Genomic DNA, 18,826 nt, shown 5'->3' on the forward strand with positions numbered 1-18,826 from the left:
TTGAGGCCGCATAGTAAAGGAAGACGAGACATGAGATCAGAAAATACATTTGTCTAACAACCATTGCTTACAACTACTGTAACCTTACCTTATGAACTTCAGGGCTCATATCTGAAAAACAAAGCAAAAAAAGTGAGACCACAATAAAATGCATTAGGAAAAGCTTTTTTTTAGGGTTTTTTTTTTTTTTTTTTTTACAATTTTATTAGCTTACCATTTTGATTCATTACTTTATGCAGGCTTGAGGATGGTTCTGAAAAAAATAAATACTTTTCAAAATGTGCTCTAAAGCAATGGTAAAACACGAGAAATTAATTGGCTTTAAGGCATTTATTAAAATCTATTGCAACTTTTACTTTTTCTGTGCTGTCCGCCCCAGCACATATGGTGCTTATTATTTATAATATAAAGCATATGTGTGATTTCGACGCACATATGTTCAGTCATATAAATAACTTTTTCTCATTTTACTATAAATAGCTCTTTACGATTTAAAGCCTACAGTCATGACAGTTCATCATCAGGAAGGTCAATGTATAAAACTTGTCTAAGGCATAAAGATACTGCAGTGAAATACTTAGGCAGTTGACAAAGCCGTTTCGGAATTAATTATGAGGAGTCTGGTAGTCTTCACAAGCTGCCAAAGCATTGGATTCAATGGCCATCACAGTGGCCAGTGTATACACTTGATCAAGATTACATAAATTGCGTGTCTCAGCATCTCAATACTTAGTTCTATAAAATTATAGAACTAAATATTTGTTTCTTACCGGACTTTCTTCTGACTCTACTTGAAATGGAGTCTTCTTTCAAATTTGTAGTGGATTTCTTCTCCCCTTCTGCACCATAGGAGAAGCCAGGGTGATCTAAATTACATAAACGGTTTGCATTAATGATATGCCATGTGAATACATGAACACTGAAAACTGAGAAACAAAGGAGAGCAAAATCTAGTGCGATTGAATGGATGTGTGGGAGGACTCTCTCCATGCAAAGAGGTTTCCCCAAGGCTCTGGCTTCTAGCTCAAGTATACGAAACCAAAAAAAAAAAGACAGAAAACCTTTCACTGTTGACAAATTGGTACATCCACCTACAGTATATTTTATAATGCCCACAATGACTTTGAAGGTGCAATCATGTCTAATATTCTTATCAAAAGGATACCACAGATCTCATCTTAAGTGCTGTGCATACCTTGGAGTCGAACTCTATTATGTTATACAGTAAATGGCTTCCAAATTAAAGAAAATTTTCACTTTAAACAAATGAGAAAGTGCATTAAGGCTCCATGCACACTAGCGTTTTTTTAAGCTAAAAAAAAAAAAAATGCTGGGAAAAAAACGCTTGTAATAGCTTTCTGTAGGAGCATTTAAGAGGGTTTTAACTACTTCCCACCCAAGGACGGCATATGACATCTTTGACTTTCAGTGGGAATATGTGAATGATGCCTGCAGCTATAGGCATCATTCAGATATCCTTGTTTTCAGCCTGCGATTCTGAGCACCATAAGAATGATCATAGCAGCAGTTCCGCCGATTGATCGTTCTTACAGGCGACAGGAGGGGTCATCCGGTGTTTCTCTGGGCTCTCCTGTGCCATCAGGGACCCAGAGAAAGAATCGTCCGCCGCCGGATGACGACCAAAGAGATTTCCGATGACCAGATGGTCACCAGTCATCTCTATGACCGTCGGAGGCCCGGGCGTAACGTTATGAGATCATGGATTTTTTTCCGATCTCATGCTTTCCAGCTTGGAGGAGAGATGGTGGGGTATTATTGACCCCGCATCTCTCTATAAAGAGGACCTGTCACGAATGATTCCTATTACCAAGGGATGTTTACATTCCTTGTAATAGGAATAAAAGTGATAAAAAAAAAAAAAAAAAAAAAATGTAAAAGAAAGTGTAAAAATGAAAAAAAAATTAAAGTACAAAAAAATAAATTTAAAAACGCCTCTGGCAATGTCCCCGGTAGCTTGCGCCCAGAAGCGAACGCACACGCAAGTCCCGCCCACATATGTAGACCCTGTTCAAACCACAGATGTGAGGTATCGCCGCATGCGTTGGAGCGCAAGCAACAATTCTATCACTAGATCTCCTCTAACTTTAAATATGTAACCCGTAAAAAAATTTTAAAGCGTCGCCTATGGAGATTTTTAAGTACCGAAGTTTGGCATCATTCCATGAGTGTGCACAATTTTAAAGTGTGACATGTTGGGTATCTATCTACTCGGCATAACATCATCTTTCACATTATACAAAAAAATTGGGCTGACTTTACTGTTTTGTTATTGTTTTAAATCATGAAACAGTTTAAAAAAAAAAAAAAAAAACGTGTTTGAAAAATTGTTGCGCAAATACCATGCAAGATAAAGTTGCAATGACCGCCATTTTATTCCCTAGGGTGTCTGCTAAAAAAATATATAATGTTTGGGGGTTCTGAGTAATTTTCTAGCAAAAATAAATATGATTTTTACATGTAGGAGAGGAGTGCCAGAATAGGCCCGGTGTGGAAGAAAAGAAAAAAAAAAAAAAGGCAAAAAAGGCAAAAAATAAAAAAATAATAAAAAGCTAAAACACACTATTAGTAGCGTTTAGGAGCGTTTCTGCTGGAAAAACACTCCAAGAAACTCTACAAAAACTATTTTTTTCTGCTCCTAGCTGCTGAAGCTCAAAAAAGGCTAATAACATAATAATAAGTAGTGTGCAAGGACATGGGTATCATAATACATGCATCCAGAGGTGTTGGAAGCTTATTTTTAAAGGCTCCTGGAAGCATCTAATGCTTTGCTATGGCTGAATTTATATCTATGCATTCAGCAGCATTTAGTCTGAGAGGTGTGTGCATCCTGGAGCTGCTTAGCTTGGTTTTCCACAGTTTAACACTTGTAAATTCATGTAAATGTGAAAATACATTTTTTTTTTAAAAGCACATCTAAATGCAAGAGAAATGGATCCGGGAAGTATAAAGTGCATTTATATTTTCCAGGTCATAAAACGCAGGAGGCCCATGTGCATGAGACCTTAGCAAAAACAAAGTAAGAAAGAATGATATAAATGGCAGATGCTAATAGCACATAAGAGCACACAGTTAAACTTACGTATTGCATCCATTTCCAGAATAGCTTGCTTTGCCTACAAATGAAATGATTCATGTTGAGTTTAGGATATCTGTCAACTTTACATAAATACTAAGCACACCAGTATAGTAACTTACAGTCATACATAAATATTAAACACGTTTTTAAAAAGTTTTTTCTTGGCTTTTTTAAATTTTCCAGTTATGCTTATCGTTTTCTATGAACGCAAAATTGAATAAATAAAATGGTAGACCTACATACTGTATATACACAATGTTAATCACTAATCCCCAAAAGTAAAAAGGACATCCACTGAATTTTAAAAAGGTATTCAGCCAGGACCAAACCAATGGCTGACTAGAACTTCTGGGGGGGGGGGGGGGGGGGGGGGGTTGGGGTTACTGGTCTGCATAGGAAGCTCCGCCAAAAAGACTAATATGGAGTACAAAATACACATAGGGCCACTTCATGGAATGTTCCCATGGAAGTTTATGTACAACTCTCCAAAACGATTAAATTCTTCATTTTAGATACAGTTTTCACATCTGTTGTGTAAATTTTTATATGGATGTATACGTTATACTTCCATATGTCATATATATATCCTGAATAGTGCAGAAATAAATTAAACAAAATTCTATGCTATGCAAATACTGTCTATACACCACTAAGTATCACTAGTAGCTTATATGTTATGTATAAACTATGTTATGCAAATATATACCACTAGATGTCACTACTAACCCATATCTAGTATATCCTTACTTATAAACTTTGGAATGGATTTTATTTTTTTAGCTAGATTGTTACTGACCTCATACGTTCCAAAACTAAAAGTTGTGTATTTTGAATGTATAAACTGAAAGGTGAAATGTAAACCTCTAGTGTAAACAATTTCTAACTATGTAAAAAATTAAAGCACACTGGAGTTGTGTTTAAAAACTAGATCAGACAACACCATAGTAAAGATAGGGTTAAAACCTTTTTCAGATGATATATTTCAGCTGATAAACTGGATTGGTTACTACCCATCACACTGCCTTCAGTGCCAGCAAAAGGGATCGATTTACCTAAATTCATGGATTCAAGGTCTCAGTTGCATACATCTGCAAGTGCACGCCATATGAAGCTCTCCTATGTCTTATGATTATTTTACTCTATAGGAGTAACCACAGTAGGACACACTGCATATGCAATTAATTACATAATCCGACAGTATGCTACCTCAATGCTGCATAGGGAATAGCAACAGAAATATCCTTACTCAAATAAAAGGTTTTATTAGGTTTTATTTGTGGTCAAGTAGGGCTATGTAGCAGGGAATTCTACCCCCATTGCGCATTTTCCTAGCTACGTATACACAAATTGTGCCTTGAGAAGCAAGCAACTATATTTTTAATCCAGTTTTCATAAATCAGCCACCCAGGCAGCATTTTCTCCTTTAGCATAAATATGTGAGGTGTGTGCACAAACCTTGGCTGGTATTTTAGCAGGGTGATTCTCCAATATCAGCCTTTTCAAATGCAAAATCCAGAGTCGTTTTTCCTGTTGAGACTTGGCCTGTTAAAATGACATCTGTTAAGAGGATGGACATGAAATGTTCTGGCGATATTCATCACCAATAGAAAGTAGCAGAAGGTGTATATCTATCTCTCTCTGTATATGTATATCTATATATCCATCTCTCTCTGTATATATATATATATATATATATATATATATATATATACACATACACATATATATATACACATATATACACACACATATATATATGTATACACATACACACACACAGATTTTTTATTTTATTTGTTTTTGTTCATATACCACAAAAAAAAAAAAAAAAAACTGCACAATGTATTTACAGTGCTATTGTTTTGATTAGGTCTCAGTTGACCGTTTTTTGCCCCGCAGCTTGCTCATAGACCTGGATGTAGAACATTGTAACTTTGAAAAACGTAACTTTGAAGTACTTGGGAAATTCAAAATAATTATGTTGCATTTTAACCTCTCTCAAACTCTAACTAGTCATGAACAAAGAATTTGGTCATTGCAGAGTCTGAGTGTCACAAGTATTTAGTACCCAAGTGGTAAGATATTTCTTAAAAATTAAATGCAATTTTTTTAGATGGTAACTGTGGTAGTGGACAAGCAACTCACACTGCACAGTCATTAACTCACACCCTTGTCCAAGTTCATTCTCGTTTTCACATGTCTAGGATTTCCAGTCATTCATCCCATTCATTGCCATATATAAAGCAACAATAGCCACAAGGAAACCTTATCAGAAGCCTAGGGCCCAGTGGATATCTAAGAGGCCCAGCTATATCCTTCATGCTCCTGCAGTAAACCAGGGGGATAATATATTGTAATTGGTCAAAGTTGAGTACAAGCCTAGAACTTCAAAGGGGAAGATGCATTTGTAGACAGTGTCTGACGGGGTAATTCCAGTACAGACTATGCAATGGGGTGACTTCTCTGTGCCTATTGCAATCCACATCAATGTCAATTGATGGAAGTGGTGGCTAGATGTCCTTTAAAAACGTAAACTTAAATAGCTTTGTTATTGCACTCAAGTGGCAGTAAACACTGCCTGGCAGGCGACTGGTTTGCCTCAAAAGCTACTTTAGGTATAATAGTTGTTGTAGTCACAGCAAGCAGTTGATCACTATTTTGACAAGTGTGCTGGGCCTGCACACCAACACTAACCAGACAGCTGTCAAACCACTGAGTACCTGTGTACATTTTAACAGGGTTAGTATTTATGCCACCTGTTCTCACATGTAGGAAATAGGCCTTAGAAAGGTTGTAGTAACACGACAGCCTTGTTTTATTCTTTCTGGATGGTTGGATATGCTTTTGTTATAGTAAATCTAAACCCAAGAACAAAAAGGATTATATAGAAGCTTACCAGTGCTTAGATGTAGTTGTTGCATTTGTTTCATTTTTCATGCTTTTGAACTTTATTTTTTTCCAGTACCCCTTCAGTCCTAGGGTGAAAGCACCTCTATGAAGGAGCACCATTGTCACCCTAGGACAGGGAATGTACTATACAGAAAACCTCCTCCTGGCCTCATTTCTATAACATAGTTGGAGGTGTTCTGAGGTTCACAAAGGAGAACTGAGTCGGATTCATAGCACTGCTTGAGATAACAGCAGAGGACACAGTACACTGGCAATATCAAGTTTTTTTTTTTAATTATCGAGCAGATCTAACAAAACTTTTTCAAGCTTAGCAGACCAAAAGGGAGCAAATACAAAAAGTTCATTGTCGGGGTTTACATACACTTCAATGGTTACTACCTTCTCTGTACCTATACATAGCTTTTTGAAAAAAGGCCTTCTTTCCGACAAACATTTCTTAAAGCGGGGCTTTCTCCTCTTTCCCTAAATTTCACATCAGCATGCATCTCTTTATGTTGATGTGAAATCAACTTACACTTTTTTTTATGTTTTATGTTTTTCTGCTTTACTTACCTTTTTTCTCTTCCACTTCCTGGATCCCTGAAGGCAGTGGTGACGAAGCCCCGGCTACACAGATGGCCCCTGGGAAGGAAGCGTTACCATTGCCTTTAGGGAATTCCTGAACCTAAACTGCGAGACATCGCAGTATTATCATACTGTGCATGCGCCCTTCAAAGTTCCATTCATTTCCTAGGAAAAAATATGCTTCTGCTGGAGATCTCATGAGGGCTCTCCCCCCCCAACAGATACTTGCAGTATCGTACTGCACATGCACAGGATGAAGTGCTTCATCGGGCACATGTGCGATATCATAGACATTTTTAAAATGGCGACATGGGAATGGGGACCCAGGCAGCACAGAGGCAGGACAAAGAAAGTAAGTAGGCAGAAAAAGACACAAGGATATAGGGAAGTATAATTAATTCCTCTCTATTGATTATTTACAGGTTTATACAGTAGGGACAGGAGTGCGTGTGTGTTGGGGGGGGGGGTCCTCTTTAAGAACACAGAATGAAAAGAATCTGCAAAGAAGTTCACTAAAATCTTTGCATCCTGTATAGTTCACCTGTAAAAGATTTATTTTCCCCAACAAAACTGGAGCCACATTTTAAGTAGGTTCTGTAGAGAAGGCAATAATGTACTTCTCTGTAGTGCTCTTGTAATATCCTGATCTCCTACTAATTACATATGTCAAGATTCTTCAGTCTTTCCTGTAAGAGATTAGTAGAATGACCTTTCTGGGCTTTGATCTCATTTGTCACGTAGCAAAGACTGAATGCAAATATATTACCTGTACAGTATGCTGAAGCTTGGGGCTCTTGTAGTGAAACACGCTGAAACTGAGGGTCTCTTTTGGAATCACTTCCACCAGCATAAGGTTGCAACACTAAGGAAGGCAAACAGATATTAATAAGTGGTACTTCTCATATATAAAAAAACAAAAAACAAAAACAAAAAAAAAAACACCCACTTGGTTCAACACTATGGAAGTATGTTTGAGATATAACTTTCGTGCAAGTCAAATCAAAGTCTTTCAGATGAGTTTCAAAAGACATTCACTATGTTCTATCAAATGAGCTTAAACTGACAAATATAAAAACAGGAAAACAAACCTATATTTTATCTTAGTGGAGACATAACTGTATATATTTACTCACTATCGTATGTATATATCTGCTGTCTGTTTTCAGACTCAACCAATTCCTTTAGATGCTATTTTAGCATCTAATTAAGAGATTGTGTCCATCCCCCAACCACCAAATGATTAGGAATACTCAGTATAGTAATGTGGTTGGGTCCATACTTTGAGCAGCTGTCATCCTGTTGTTTACATTGTTCAGAGGGTGGAATTCAGCCTGAATAGCAATACTCACACTTATGCATCTTCCATTCACTTAGATATGCCAAGCTATACCAAGCTCCTTTCTAAAGCTTACAGTGCATCATTCACCACTGTTTACGTTATACTGTTATACGAAGACATTGTAAAATCAATCCCTGGAAGAATTTGTTGGCCTTGCATTTAGATTGCATACATTTGTACTTAAAATTACCCTGTCATTATTCAATGTTACGAAGGCAAAATTTACTTGGAAATTGTCCCCTGAACCCCGCTGGGAAATGATCAACCTCGTTGATCCCCAACAGCTCGCACTGGTTCTCTCTGCTGACCTCATATACAGGAGACAGTAGTGACATGCAGGTCTACAGGAGGCACTATTGAGAGGCATGGGGGACCAAGGAAATAGACAATCCCTGAAATGCTACGGACTTGACATGATAATATCACTGGTATGTACAGTAGGGTCATTTGGCAGCATGGACAGCAGAAAAGGCGAGCATTTACAGTCATCTTTTATAAGAAAATCTTGCCTTAGTAACTTTTGTTTATCAACAGTGTCTGTCTCATGTTCACGTGATCTCTTCGTAAAAATTCACCAAAATGTAAGGTTTATAAAAGATAAGAATCCACTTATTACATTAGCTAGCACACCAAAGTAGCATTAACAAATTTATATTCGCAACATTTTACAAAATAAATAGTGAAATATCAGATGTGTTTGACCACGGTAGCCATAAAACAGGACTTGAGGAAAGATTAGCCCTTTCTAATGTTGTCATCTTTCACCCCAGACTAAACCAGGTTTCTCTACAGTGCTATTGTACCTACAAGTATTATTTGTATTTGTGGTCATTCTTTTGGCTATGAACCTCTTGCGGCCAAGTGACTGCATTACAGTACATGCCTCTGATTGTCATATAGAGAAGACAGGAGGTGATTTATTAAAACTTGAGTGTGTAAAATCTGGTGCAGCTGTGCAAAGAAACCAATCAGCTTCCAGGTTTTTTTTTATCATAAAAGTTTAATTGAACAAGCTGAAGTTAGAAGCTGGTCAGCTACCATGCACAGCTGGACCAGATTTTGCACTCTCCAGTTTTAGTAAATCAACCCTATAGATTCCTGGGGATGGTTAACCTGGCGACATGGAGCTATGATGTTTTACATATATATCTTTTGAGATGTACTTTGTGAAATTTTACTAACTTGCTTTAAATCAATTTATGCTACTTTGGTGTGTTAGCTCTATTATTGTGTTAGCGTTATTATTTATACAGTGGGGATGGAAATTATTCAGACAACTTTAAATTTTTCACTCTTTGTTATATTGCAGCCATTTGCTAAAATCATTTAAGTTCATTTTTTTCCTCATTAATGTACACACAGCACCCCATATTGACAGAAAAACACAGAATTGTTGACATTTTTGCAGATTTATTAAAAAAGAAAAACTGAAATATCACATGGTCCTAAGTATTCAGACCCTTTGCTCAGTATTTAGTAGAATCACCCTTTTGATCTAATACAGCCATGAGTCTTTTTTGGGAAAGATGCAACAAGTTTTTCACACCTGGATTTGGAGACCCTCTCCAGTTCTGTCAGGTTGTATGGTAAACGTTGATGGACAGCCATTTTTAGGTCTCTCCAGAGATGCTCAGTTGGGTTTAAGTCAGGGCTCTGGCTGGGCCATTCAAGAGCAGTCACGGAGCTGTTGTGAAGCCACTCCATTATTTTAGCTGTGCGCTTAGGGTCTTAGTCTGAGGTCCTGAGCACTCTGGAGAAGATTTTCATCCAGGATATCCCTGTACTTGGCTGCATTCATCTTTCCCTCGATTGCAACCAGTCGTCCTGTCCCTGCAGCTGAAAAACACCCCCACAGCATGATGCTGCCACCACCATGCTTCACTGTTGGGACTGCATTGGACAGGTGATGAGCAGTGCCTGGTTTTCTCCACACATACCGCTTAGAATTAAGGCCAAAGTTCTATCTTGGTCTCATCAGACCAAAGAATCTTATTTCTCACCATCTTGGAGTCCTTCAGGTGTTTTTTTTAGCAAACTCCATGCAGGCTTTCATGTGTCTTGCACTGAGGAGAGGCTTCCATCGGGCCACTCTGCCATAAAGCCCCGACTGGTGGAGGGCTGTAGTGATGGTTGACTTTCTACAACTTTCTCCCATCTCCCAACTGCATCTCTGGAGCTCAGCCACAGTGATCTTTGGGTTCTTCTTTACTTCTCTCACCAAGGCTCTTCTCCCCCAATAGCTCAGTTTGGCCGGACGGCCAGCACTAGGAAGGGTTCTGGTCGTCCCAAATGTCTTCCATTTAAAGATTATGGAGGTCACTGTGCTCTTAGGAACCTTAAGTGCAGCAGAAATTTTTTTTGGAACCTTGGCCAGATCTGTGCCTTGCCACAATTCTGTCTCTGAGCTCTTCAGGCAATTCCTTTAACCTCATGATTCTCATTTGCTCTGATATGCACTGTGAGCTGTAAGGTCTTATATAGACAGGTTTGTGGCTTTCCTAATCAAGTCCAATCAGTATAATCAAACACAGCTGGACTCAAATGAAGGTGTAGAACCATCTCAAGGATGATCAGAAGAAATGGCCAGCACCTGAGTTAAATATATGGGTGTCACAGCAAAGGGTCTGAATACTTAGGAACATGTGATATTTCAGTTTTTCTTTTTTAATAAATCTGCAAAAATGTCAACAATTCTGTGTTTTTCTATCAATATGGGGTGCTGCGTGTACATTAATGAGGAAAAAAATGAACTTAAATGATTTTTGTGCCTCTAAGACAAATATTAAGGTTGTCTGAATAATTTCCATCTCCACTGTACATTCTGGTCATCAGCAGTTAGTAGTAACTGCCATTGACCACAGTATAGGTCTGGAATTTCTGAAGCACGAGTTCTTACAGATACCCTCTGGTTCTTAATTTGCTGTTTGAGTCATTTATAGGTCTTTATTCCTCTGTTCCAAGACCTGATGAAGGGGTCTTTTTTTTTTTTGCTCCCCAAATGCGATGGCTGTTTAGTTATGTTCGAATTGTGAATTATTAAAATATTTTTGGACGCTTTCACCTTATGGTCCAGTGTCCATTTACATTCTGAGTCATTCTCTAGCACTCACTGAGGGGGCCTGTTTGCTTTGGGGGCTGCTTCATCAAGCCAGTAAACTTATGTGAAAATGTAATTGTTTGAATAAATATAAGAATCCCAGCGCCTCTCAAACTTTTCTTCCTGGAATTCATTAAGTAGTAAAGTGAAGATAAACATTAATGCCTTTACTGTATGCACCTTTAAAAGTTATGACAGAATCAAGAAGGCTCTTAGTATCCTACCTTGACAAGCTCCCCCCTAAAAGGTGCACAGTAACCTCCTTTGATTTTGGTCAAATGACCTTCAGTGGGTCTAGAGAGCCAACAGCATTATGCACCATAAAATAAAGAGGGGTCCATAGATTTTAGCACACCTGTCATTCTTTCAGACTGTTAGTCTCTGACACATGCTCCAGTCATACCCTTCTTATAAGTAATCTTTTTTAAGTGTGACACTAGAGACTTCATGTGACTACTGAATCACTAGAAGTCTGAGAGACAAAATGTGAAGCAGTCACAAAGGAGACCTTGTTCTAATGCATGAAAGAGTACAGCCAGCGCTCTGGAGCTGTGACTTACAAGGATATGGGCTTTGTATGTGTAAGTGTCGTCTCTCTTCTTTGTGATGAGGAGAAGTCTGTCAAACAGAAACAAAGTGCGCTCGTTCTTGGCACGTTGAAAGCGAAATGTTCCCTCCAAGACTAACTCCCCATAACTTGTCAAGTCTGGCCCTTCCCAATTCGTCAGCAGGCTCTGAATCTCCTGTAAGTGAAACACAATAGAAATGTCACTTGGGGTAGTTAACTAGAACAGATGGTGTACAGATATACATTATAGGCTACAGAAAAATCTCCAGTGCCAAGTAATAAAACGAAACATGCAACACAGTTTCCAAGCAGGTAAAATATAGTGTAATAGTTGTCTATTGTATACCTTTTAGTTTTGAAGTAAATATAGTTATTGTATTATAAATGAAACACAGATTTATATTAATATAAGAGTAGACGAAAAATTACTATCAGCACAAAAAAAATTGTTCAGAAGCAGATGTTGCCATTCTTTGCCTGTTTTTAACAAATGACCGCCTTTCAAGTAGCAAATGAATAATAAAAACAAAACAAATAGTTGCACTAAAAAAAAAAAAAAAAAAAAAATCTGATTCACAGATTTACATATTTGAAAATGTTGTTGGGAGAGCAAGGCTCATATTTGTCTACATCAGCCTTCATCTTTTGACCATGAAAATCATCTCTCCCTTCACCAATAAGGGTTGAAGTACTTTTTAGGACCAACATGCAGATTAAAAAAACAAAAACAAAAAGAAAAACACAATATTATAGGCTTCTCTGTACACACTTGGTGTTTTCACATTGGAGAAGACATCCATTCATAACAATCCACTGAGTATGGTTTTCCTAGTTCTGGACAGATATAAGTTTATTAGCTAGTAGGAAAGAAATCTGCACACCAAAATCATGAAGCTTTGGTGTCCATGCATAGCTGCTTCTCTGACAAATGTGGAAAACTCCATCAACGTAAAATAATTAAACAAAATGATTGCTTAGGCAAACTTCTTTAGCCTTTGACATATTGGTATTGCCCCCCCCCCCCCTTTTCCCCTTTTACAGCCTCACTTTTTTTTTTAAATATAATTCAAATAAGATTACTAAACGAAAGAAAATTGTAAGTAGAAAGGTACTTTTAGGGGAGCCCTACACATCCCCATCACCAGCCCTGACTAAAAAAAAAAAAAACAAAAAAAAAAACAAACAGTGTCCACTACGAACACAGACCCTTTTGTCTAGTTAAAGGCCAATAAGGACAATCACAGCAATGCTCTCCACTCCCCCAACTACTAGGAAAAGCTTATTTGGCCCAAATACATCCCACCCACCCCTTGGCTGGACCATGTGGATGGATCATTGACCCCTAGAGAGGGACAAGCGGCTTTATCATTGTTCTAACTGAGTGAATTCAAATCTAGCCTGATCAAGAACACCCCCCCCCCTTTCACTAAAAGACCTACAGCAGTGGTTCTCAACCTCAGTCCTCAAGTACCCCCAACAGGCCATGTTTTGGAAACTTCCCTTAATTAAAATAGCTCTTATCAATACCAGGTCATTGATATTGAATTAAAGCAGCTGTGCAAAGTAAAGGAAAACCTGAAAACATGGCCCGTTGGGGGTACTTGAGGACTGAGGTTTAGAACCACTGACCTACAGTACACGACCTGATCAGTCCCCACGAGGTCTACATGGCCCAATGTTGCCCAACCCTACCACAGTCTTACTTGGCCTGGTAATTCCCCAGGAGAACCTTATATGGCAGAACATCTGACTGTTTGTTAGGGGCAACAGCCCAATTTTCCCAGTATTCCCCATACACTTTGTAACCAACAGAAAACAAGCTTTTAAAAACACACAGAGAGACTTTTTATTCTATAAAGTTACGCTGCATTTTTTCTAAGCAATTTACTCATTTTTATTTTGTTTGAAATGTTACTACTGCAAATTATTTGTCAAGTGTTAAAGCTCTGCTCAACTGTTTCATACTTTTACACAATGGTAAAGTGAAAAACCCTGTATTTAAGTAGGGCATAGCAATTATATTGCCTTTTATACAAAAAAACAAAAAACACAACAGCTTATATATCACAGTATTAGCAGGAAGCAAGTGTGAAAATCTTTAAACAGAAAATAAGCACTGCTGATTAAACTATGCTGATATATTCAGCTCTAATAAAAATCAACATCATGCAGAGTATTTGTAACACATGAACTGTGCAGCTGCCCAAACACAGGGGGGGAAACATGTGTGTCTGACCTCTTATTTCACATAGAAGCTAGAAAATGCTAATTGCAGGGTCGGCTCAGGCCAAGCCTGAATAATTACAGACACTGATAAGTGTAGGAAAATGATTACAAAGCCTTTTATTATAGTTTTTCCATCTTACAATATTTGGGCTCATTAAAAGTGAAAGCACACCAAGTATTCACTTAAGTTACCATTTTCCTTCTTCCCCCGATTTGTCACCTCTTGTCTGTAAAAACGTTTGTTATAGTATTTCCAGTTAGGGGATTTTTTTTCTTCCTTCTTTTTAAGTAATCATGTCTTCTTTATTTTTTTCCTCCATGTTAACATACTTCTCTTCTTCCTGCTCTAGTACTGCACAGATTAGAGTCATTCATATCACTACGTTATAATGCATGTGTCAATTTCTATTCAGCTAAGCACTCATTGAATTGCATTGCTGAAAATAATGTTCATTAAGGCAAACAGCTTAGTGAATTAAACTGGTTGGCTCTTAATCACATTATGTGGTGTTTTTGAAGAAAAAATCCTAATCTAGAATAAACTATTTATTGACTTATAAATGATCCAGTATGTACGCTTTCTAGGTTGAGCCTCTAAAAGTGAAGCCTCTTGTTGGTGGCCACTCCTCCTAAGCAAGTCATAGCTGAGCAGAACTGAACCAGGACATAAAGCTCTGATTGCATAATCAAAAGAAACCAGTTACGCAGGGTTTAATTATATTATTAATTTATTAAAACTTGATGTAGTGGATTGTTGGGGCAAAGAAACAACAGGAGCTGTGCATGGAGGGAACAGAAGAGACAGGCCTTTTTTTTGATCAAGGGGCACTTACAGAAGGCAGAGTGGAAGCGGTTCATGGTTGGGGGTGGAGGTAAAAGAAAAAAAAAAGTCCAGTTTTAAAGGAAAAGGCAGTCGAGAGTCTGTGTAGGTCCGACTTTGGCAAAGAAATACTGAGAATTTCTGATTTACTGTAGTGTACTTTAAAGTTACTGACTTCCCCAAATCTCTGAAACTCCTGCAACACTGAGGGCAGGGACGAGTGTTGACGTGTCACAAATAGGAGCAGGTCATCTGCGAATAGAGCAAGTTTAGTTTGAGTGGGCCCGACCGTTATTCCGTGCACAGAGGGATTGTTTCACAGAGCAATAGCTAAATGTTCCATGGTGAGAACATATAGGAGGAGAGACAGAGGGCACCCGTGTCATGTCCCATTATAGATAGAGAATGCCGGCGACAGAGAGCCGTTCAGTCTTATCCTAGCAGATGGAGAGGAGTAGAGGGACATTATCCTTAAGATCATGTGGGCTCCCAGTTCTATTTGTTGTAAAGACAGCCGAAGGAACTGCCAATCTACTCGGTCGAATGCCTTCTCTGCATCGACTGTTCGAGGAATATCGTGGGTTCAGGCATAGTCGGATAAAAGAAGGGTTTTCAGGGTGTTATCCCTTGCTTCCCAGCCACTCACAAATCCCACTTGATCTAAGTGGATCAAACTGGGCAACAACGGTTGTATTCTGTTGGCCAACACTTTAGCGAAGGTCTTCAAATCCACCCCGATCAAGGATATTGGCCTATAATTTGCGCATAAAGTCGGGTTCTTCTCTGGTTTTGGGATAAGGGATATATGAGCCTCAAGTGTTTGTGAAGGGAACACTGAGCCCTCTGACACAGTTGAATACTTTAGTAAGGAAAGGAATAAGAAGGGGAGCAAATCGTTTATAAAACTTCGGGGTAAAGCCGTCCGGCCCTAGGCTCTTGCCAGTTGGTGTACTCGCAATGGCTTTCGCAACTTCATCTGCTGTAATAGGTGTTTCAAGTTCGGTAACGGTTTCCTCATCCAAAGTGAGGAGGGCAGTTTCCATGATCTAAGAGGACTTGTTCTCCTCTATAGTAGAGGGGGAACCTGACTACTGGACCGCAGGTATGTTGTACAGGGATTGGTAAAAATCCCGGAATGTCTACACAATCTTAGAAGGTGAGGAGATTGATTCTCCATGCGGTCCTTGGATATGGGAGATGAAAGTAGAGGATACTTTTGGGTGCAGGGAGCGGGCCAGTGACCTGCCACACTTGTCTTGGAATTTATAATGGTGGAAAGCGAGCTTGTCCGCGAATGTACGCACGGAGGTCTCATACAGACCTATGAGATGTGATCGGACGTTGGAAACCTCCATGAGCGTTTCGATTGTTGGGGGAATACTTATGGTCAGTTTTCAGGTTTCTGACCTTTTGAATTGCAGCCAATATAGCGGCTGAGCATTCCTTTTTCAGGCGAGATCCTAATTGAATAAAGGTTCCACGTAGCACTGCCTTCAGTGCCTCCCATTGAATGGGAAACCAACGTGGTAACTTGTGTGTGGTCCCCAAAAAAGTTAGAGACTGTTTCCGATATACGTGTAATACAGTCAGAGTTAGCTAGCAACGAGTCGTTCAAGCGCCATGTCCACTCCTTCACAGGTGTGGAGGGGAGCAAGAACGTCAAGTATATAGGGGAGTGGTCTGACCAGATCATAGAGTCTATTTCTCACTCAGGAGACCAGTCTAGACAGCTGTGATCAATCAAATAGTCTATGCGACTATAAGTCTGATGTACCTGAGAAAAGTGCTTGTAGTTACGAGCCTTAGGGTACAGTACCCTCCAAACGTCTACAAGGTGCAAGTGGTATAGTGTGCATTTCAGGGCCCTCAATTTGGGAATGAAATACATGATCTTGAGGTGGAGGAGTCCAATAGTGGCTCCAGGGGGGTATTGAAATCCCCACCGAGGATGAGCTTACCCTCCATGAATTCAGATAGAATCTTCAGATACTGCAAAGCTAATGGAACTTGGTTGACATTTGGTAAGTAAATGTTAGCTATCGTAAATTTAACTCCCCACAGCAAACATTTCACAAAGACGTACCTTCCCTGAGGGTCGGAGAGATGACCAAGCAGTTCAATGGGAAGAGCTTTGTGAAAAGCCACAGGTACTCACTTAGTTTTCTGGGATGGATTAGTACTATGGGACCATCTGTTGAAATATCTGTTGGAGCAAGGGGTGGAGGCTGATTGAAAGTGCGTCTCCTGTAAGAGGAGTTGAATAACTTGGCATTTATGCATTTGATATAGGATTTGTCCACGTTTAGAGGCTACATTGAGTCCATTTAAATTGTATGAACACAGTTTTAGTCAAGGGTGAGACAATACCGTATAGGCCATGGTGGAGCGAGGAGAAGAAAAGAAAATTTGAAAGTCCCAGAAAAAGAGGGGGAAGGCGTATGGGGAAGAAACGGAAAAGGGGAAGTAGTTACAGAGGAGGACAGAACAGAGGACACCTGGGAAAGGTGTCTCAAAACACAATCTAAGGTGTCCGCAGTAGTGAGACACTCTGTGAAATATCATGTGCTAGGCACAAATTGTGCCAAACCTATTTGGGGAGGGAGGTCGGGTCTGAGTTGTGAACCCGACAACATAGCAGGCATATATATCGTACATGTATCACAAGCGTCTATAGTAGTATATTGATTACCTAAAATTTTAGGTTACAAAAGAACATAGCATATATCTAATCAGTGTTTGAAAAAACACTTGAATACCCATGTTTAGTCAGCTATCATCAAGAGCAATAGTATGCATTACAAGAAATTTTAAAAATATGAGGTGACATTGAGGAATTCAACTAGTTCTATGGTACAGGGTCAGTTAGGCCAGGGACAGAGGAGACCAAGAAGCCCAGAACAGGAGATAAGGCAGCTTCTGGGGGACTCCAAGTCAGTCAGCAGTTCCACGGGCCCGAAGAACTTGAAAGGCACATTGGCTACAGGAACTACCCCAGGAACTTAGTGGTGGGCTCTATTCGGGCCGGGCCACATTTCGATTAAGAGAATCATAGGGTTCTGGAGAATTAGGTAACAGAGGAAGGTTTCTTACGGAAACGATGCTCATAGTCATCAATTTGGTCTTGGTATGGCCCGTGTGTGGAAAAGTATACAGATAGGGCCAGGATGGTCCAGTGTCGAATGGAGCCCCCAAGCATTGATAAAGAGCAGCAATATTGTCAACAACTAATCTACATCCCTTTTAGGTGTATTGGTCCCAGTAAGGGCAACACAAAAAACCCGCCTGAGCTCAGCAAACTTCTATATAGTCCCTGCAAGCGGAGTGATATGATTAGCATGAGTTCATAGGAGGGGGGCACATAGAGAACACAGTACCAAGGCAAACCTTGCCAAGTCCCTTAATAAAAACTGCGGATTGAAAGGTGTAAACCCATTGTAAAACATTAGACAGAGAGAACAAGTAACAGTGTTGGGTCACATGGGGAGCCGAATCAGTCTTCCGGCGACGTTGGATGTCTTGCTCTAGGACCAAAAGAAGCAGATCCAGATCTTGGATGTCTGCGAGCTTGCGGGAGAGGGCCCGGTAGTCGTTGACGGTCTTCTGGAGGGTCTAGCCAGTTCGGGATGCTGATAGGGTCTTGTGCAAGGAAGGTGAAGAAGGCAGGAAGTTGGTCAGGGTCTGACAGAACAAACTTACAATTATCATCTCAGGTTACTTTGATGCTAAAAGGATGGCCCCAGGTGTAGGTAGCCCCAGCCTGACGGACCAAATCCAAAAGCGGGCAGACCACCCGTCTCATGTATAAAGTGTTGCGGGAGAAGTCCGGATAGAGGTGTATTGTAGATCCATCTAATTCCACAGGATCCGAACGTCAGGCCTTGCTCATAATCTCTTCCTTGAGGGTATAGTAATGGACCCGGCATAGGACATCGCGAGGGCGGTCGCTGCGGTCTCCCCCCATGCCTCCCACTCTATGCACTCTGTCCAGTTCAATAGGGGATGTAACTTCCCTGCCCAGGACCTGGTTGAGGATAGAGGTGACAGTGGGTTTTAGATAAGAGCCTGAGGTTGCTTCTGGGACTCCCTGTATCCTAATGTTGCTCCTGCGGCTCCTGTTTTCACTGTCCTCTATGCGGAATTGGTGTTGTCGCAAACAGAACAGATGTGTCCTGGTTGCAGATTTGAGGGCCACAATACGAGCCGCA

General features: G+C 39.7%; 1 protein-coding gene across 2 annotated transcripts in view; it reads right to left on the minus strand.

The window, feature by feature from the left end:
* Positions 1-18,826, minus strand: part of PLEKHG1 (pleckstrin homology and RhoGEF domain containing G1) — a 345,448-nt gene that overhangs the window by 18,159 nt on the left and 308,463 nt on the right. For both annotated transcript variants that reach the window (XM_073627782.1, XM_073627781.1), the window contains 7 exons: positions 11,568-11,750; positions 7,338-7,433; positions 4,553-4,639; positions 3,101-3,134; positions 771-866; positions 215-253; positions 89-111 (listed from right to left, as the gene is read on the minus strand). In XM_073627782.1, coding sequence (XP_073483883.1) covers positions 89-111; positions 215-253; positions 771-866; positions 3,101-3,134; positions 4,553-4,639; positions 7,338-7,433; positions 11,568-11,750 — 558 coding nt within the window. The remainder of the gene's footprint in view (positions 1-88; positions 112-214; positions 254-770; positions 867-3,100; positions 3,135-4,552; positions 4,640-7,337; positions 7,434-11,567; positions 11,751-18,826) is intronic.

This window comes from Aquarana catesbeiana, linkage group LG04, assembly GCF_042186555.1.
Source record: "Aquarana catesbeiana isolate 2022-GZ linkage group LG04, ASM4218655v1, whole genome shotgun sequence".
NCBI lineage: Eukaryota > Metazoa > Chordata > Amphibia > Anura > Ranidae > Aquarana > Aquarana catesbeiana.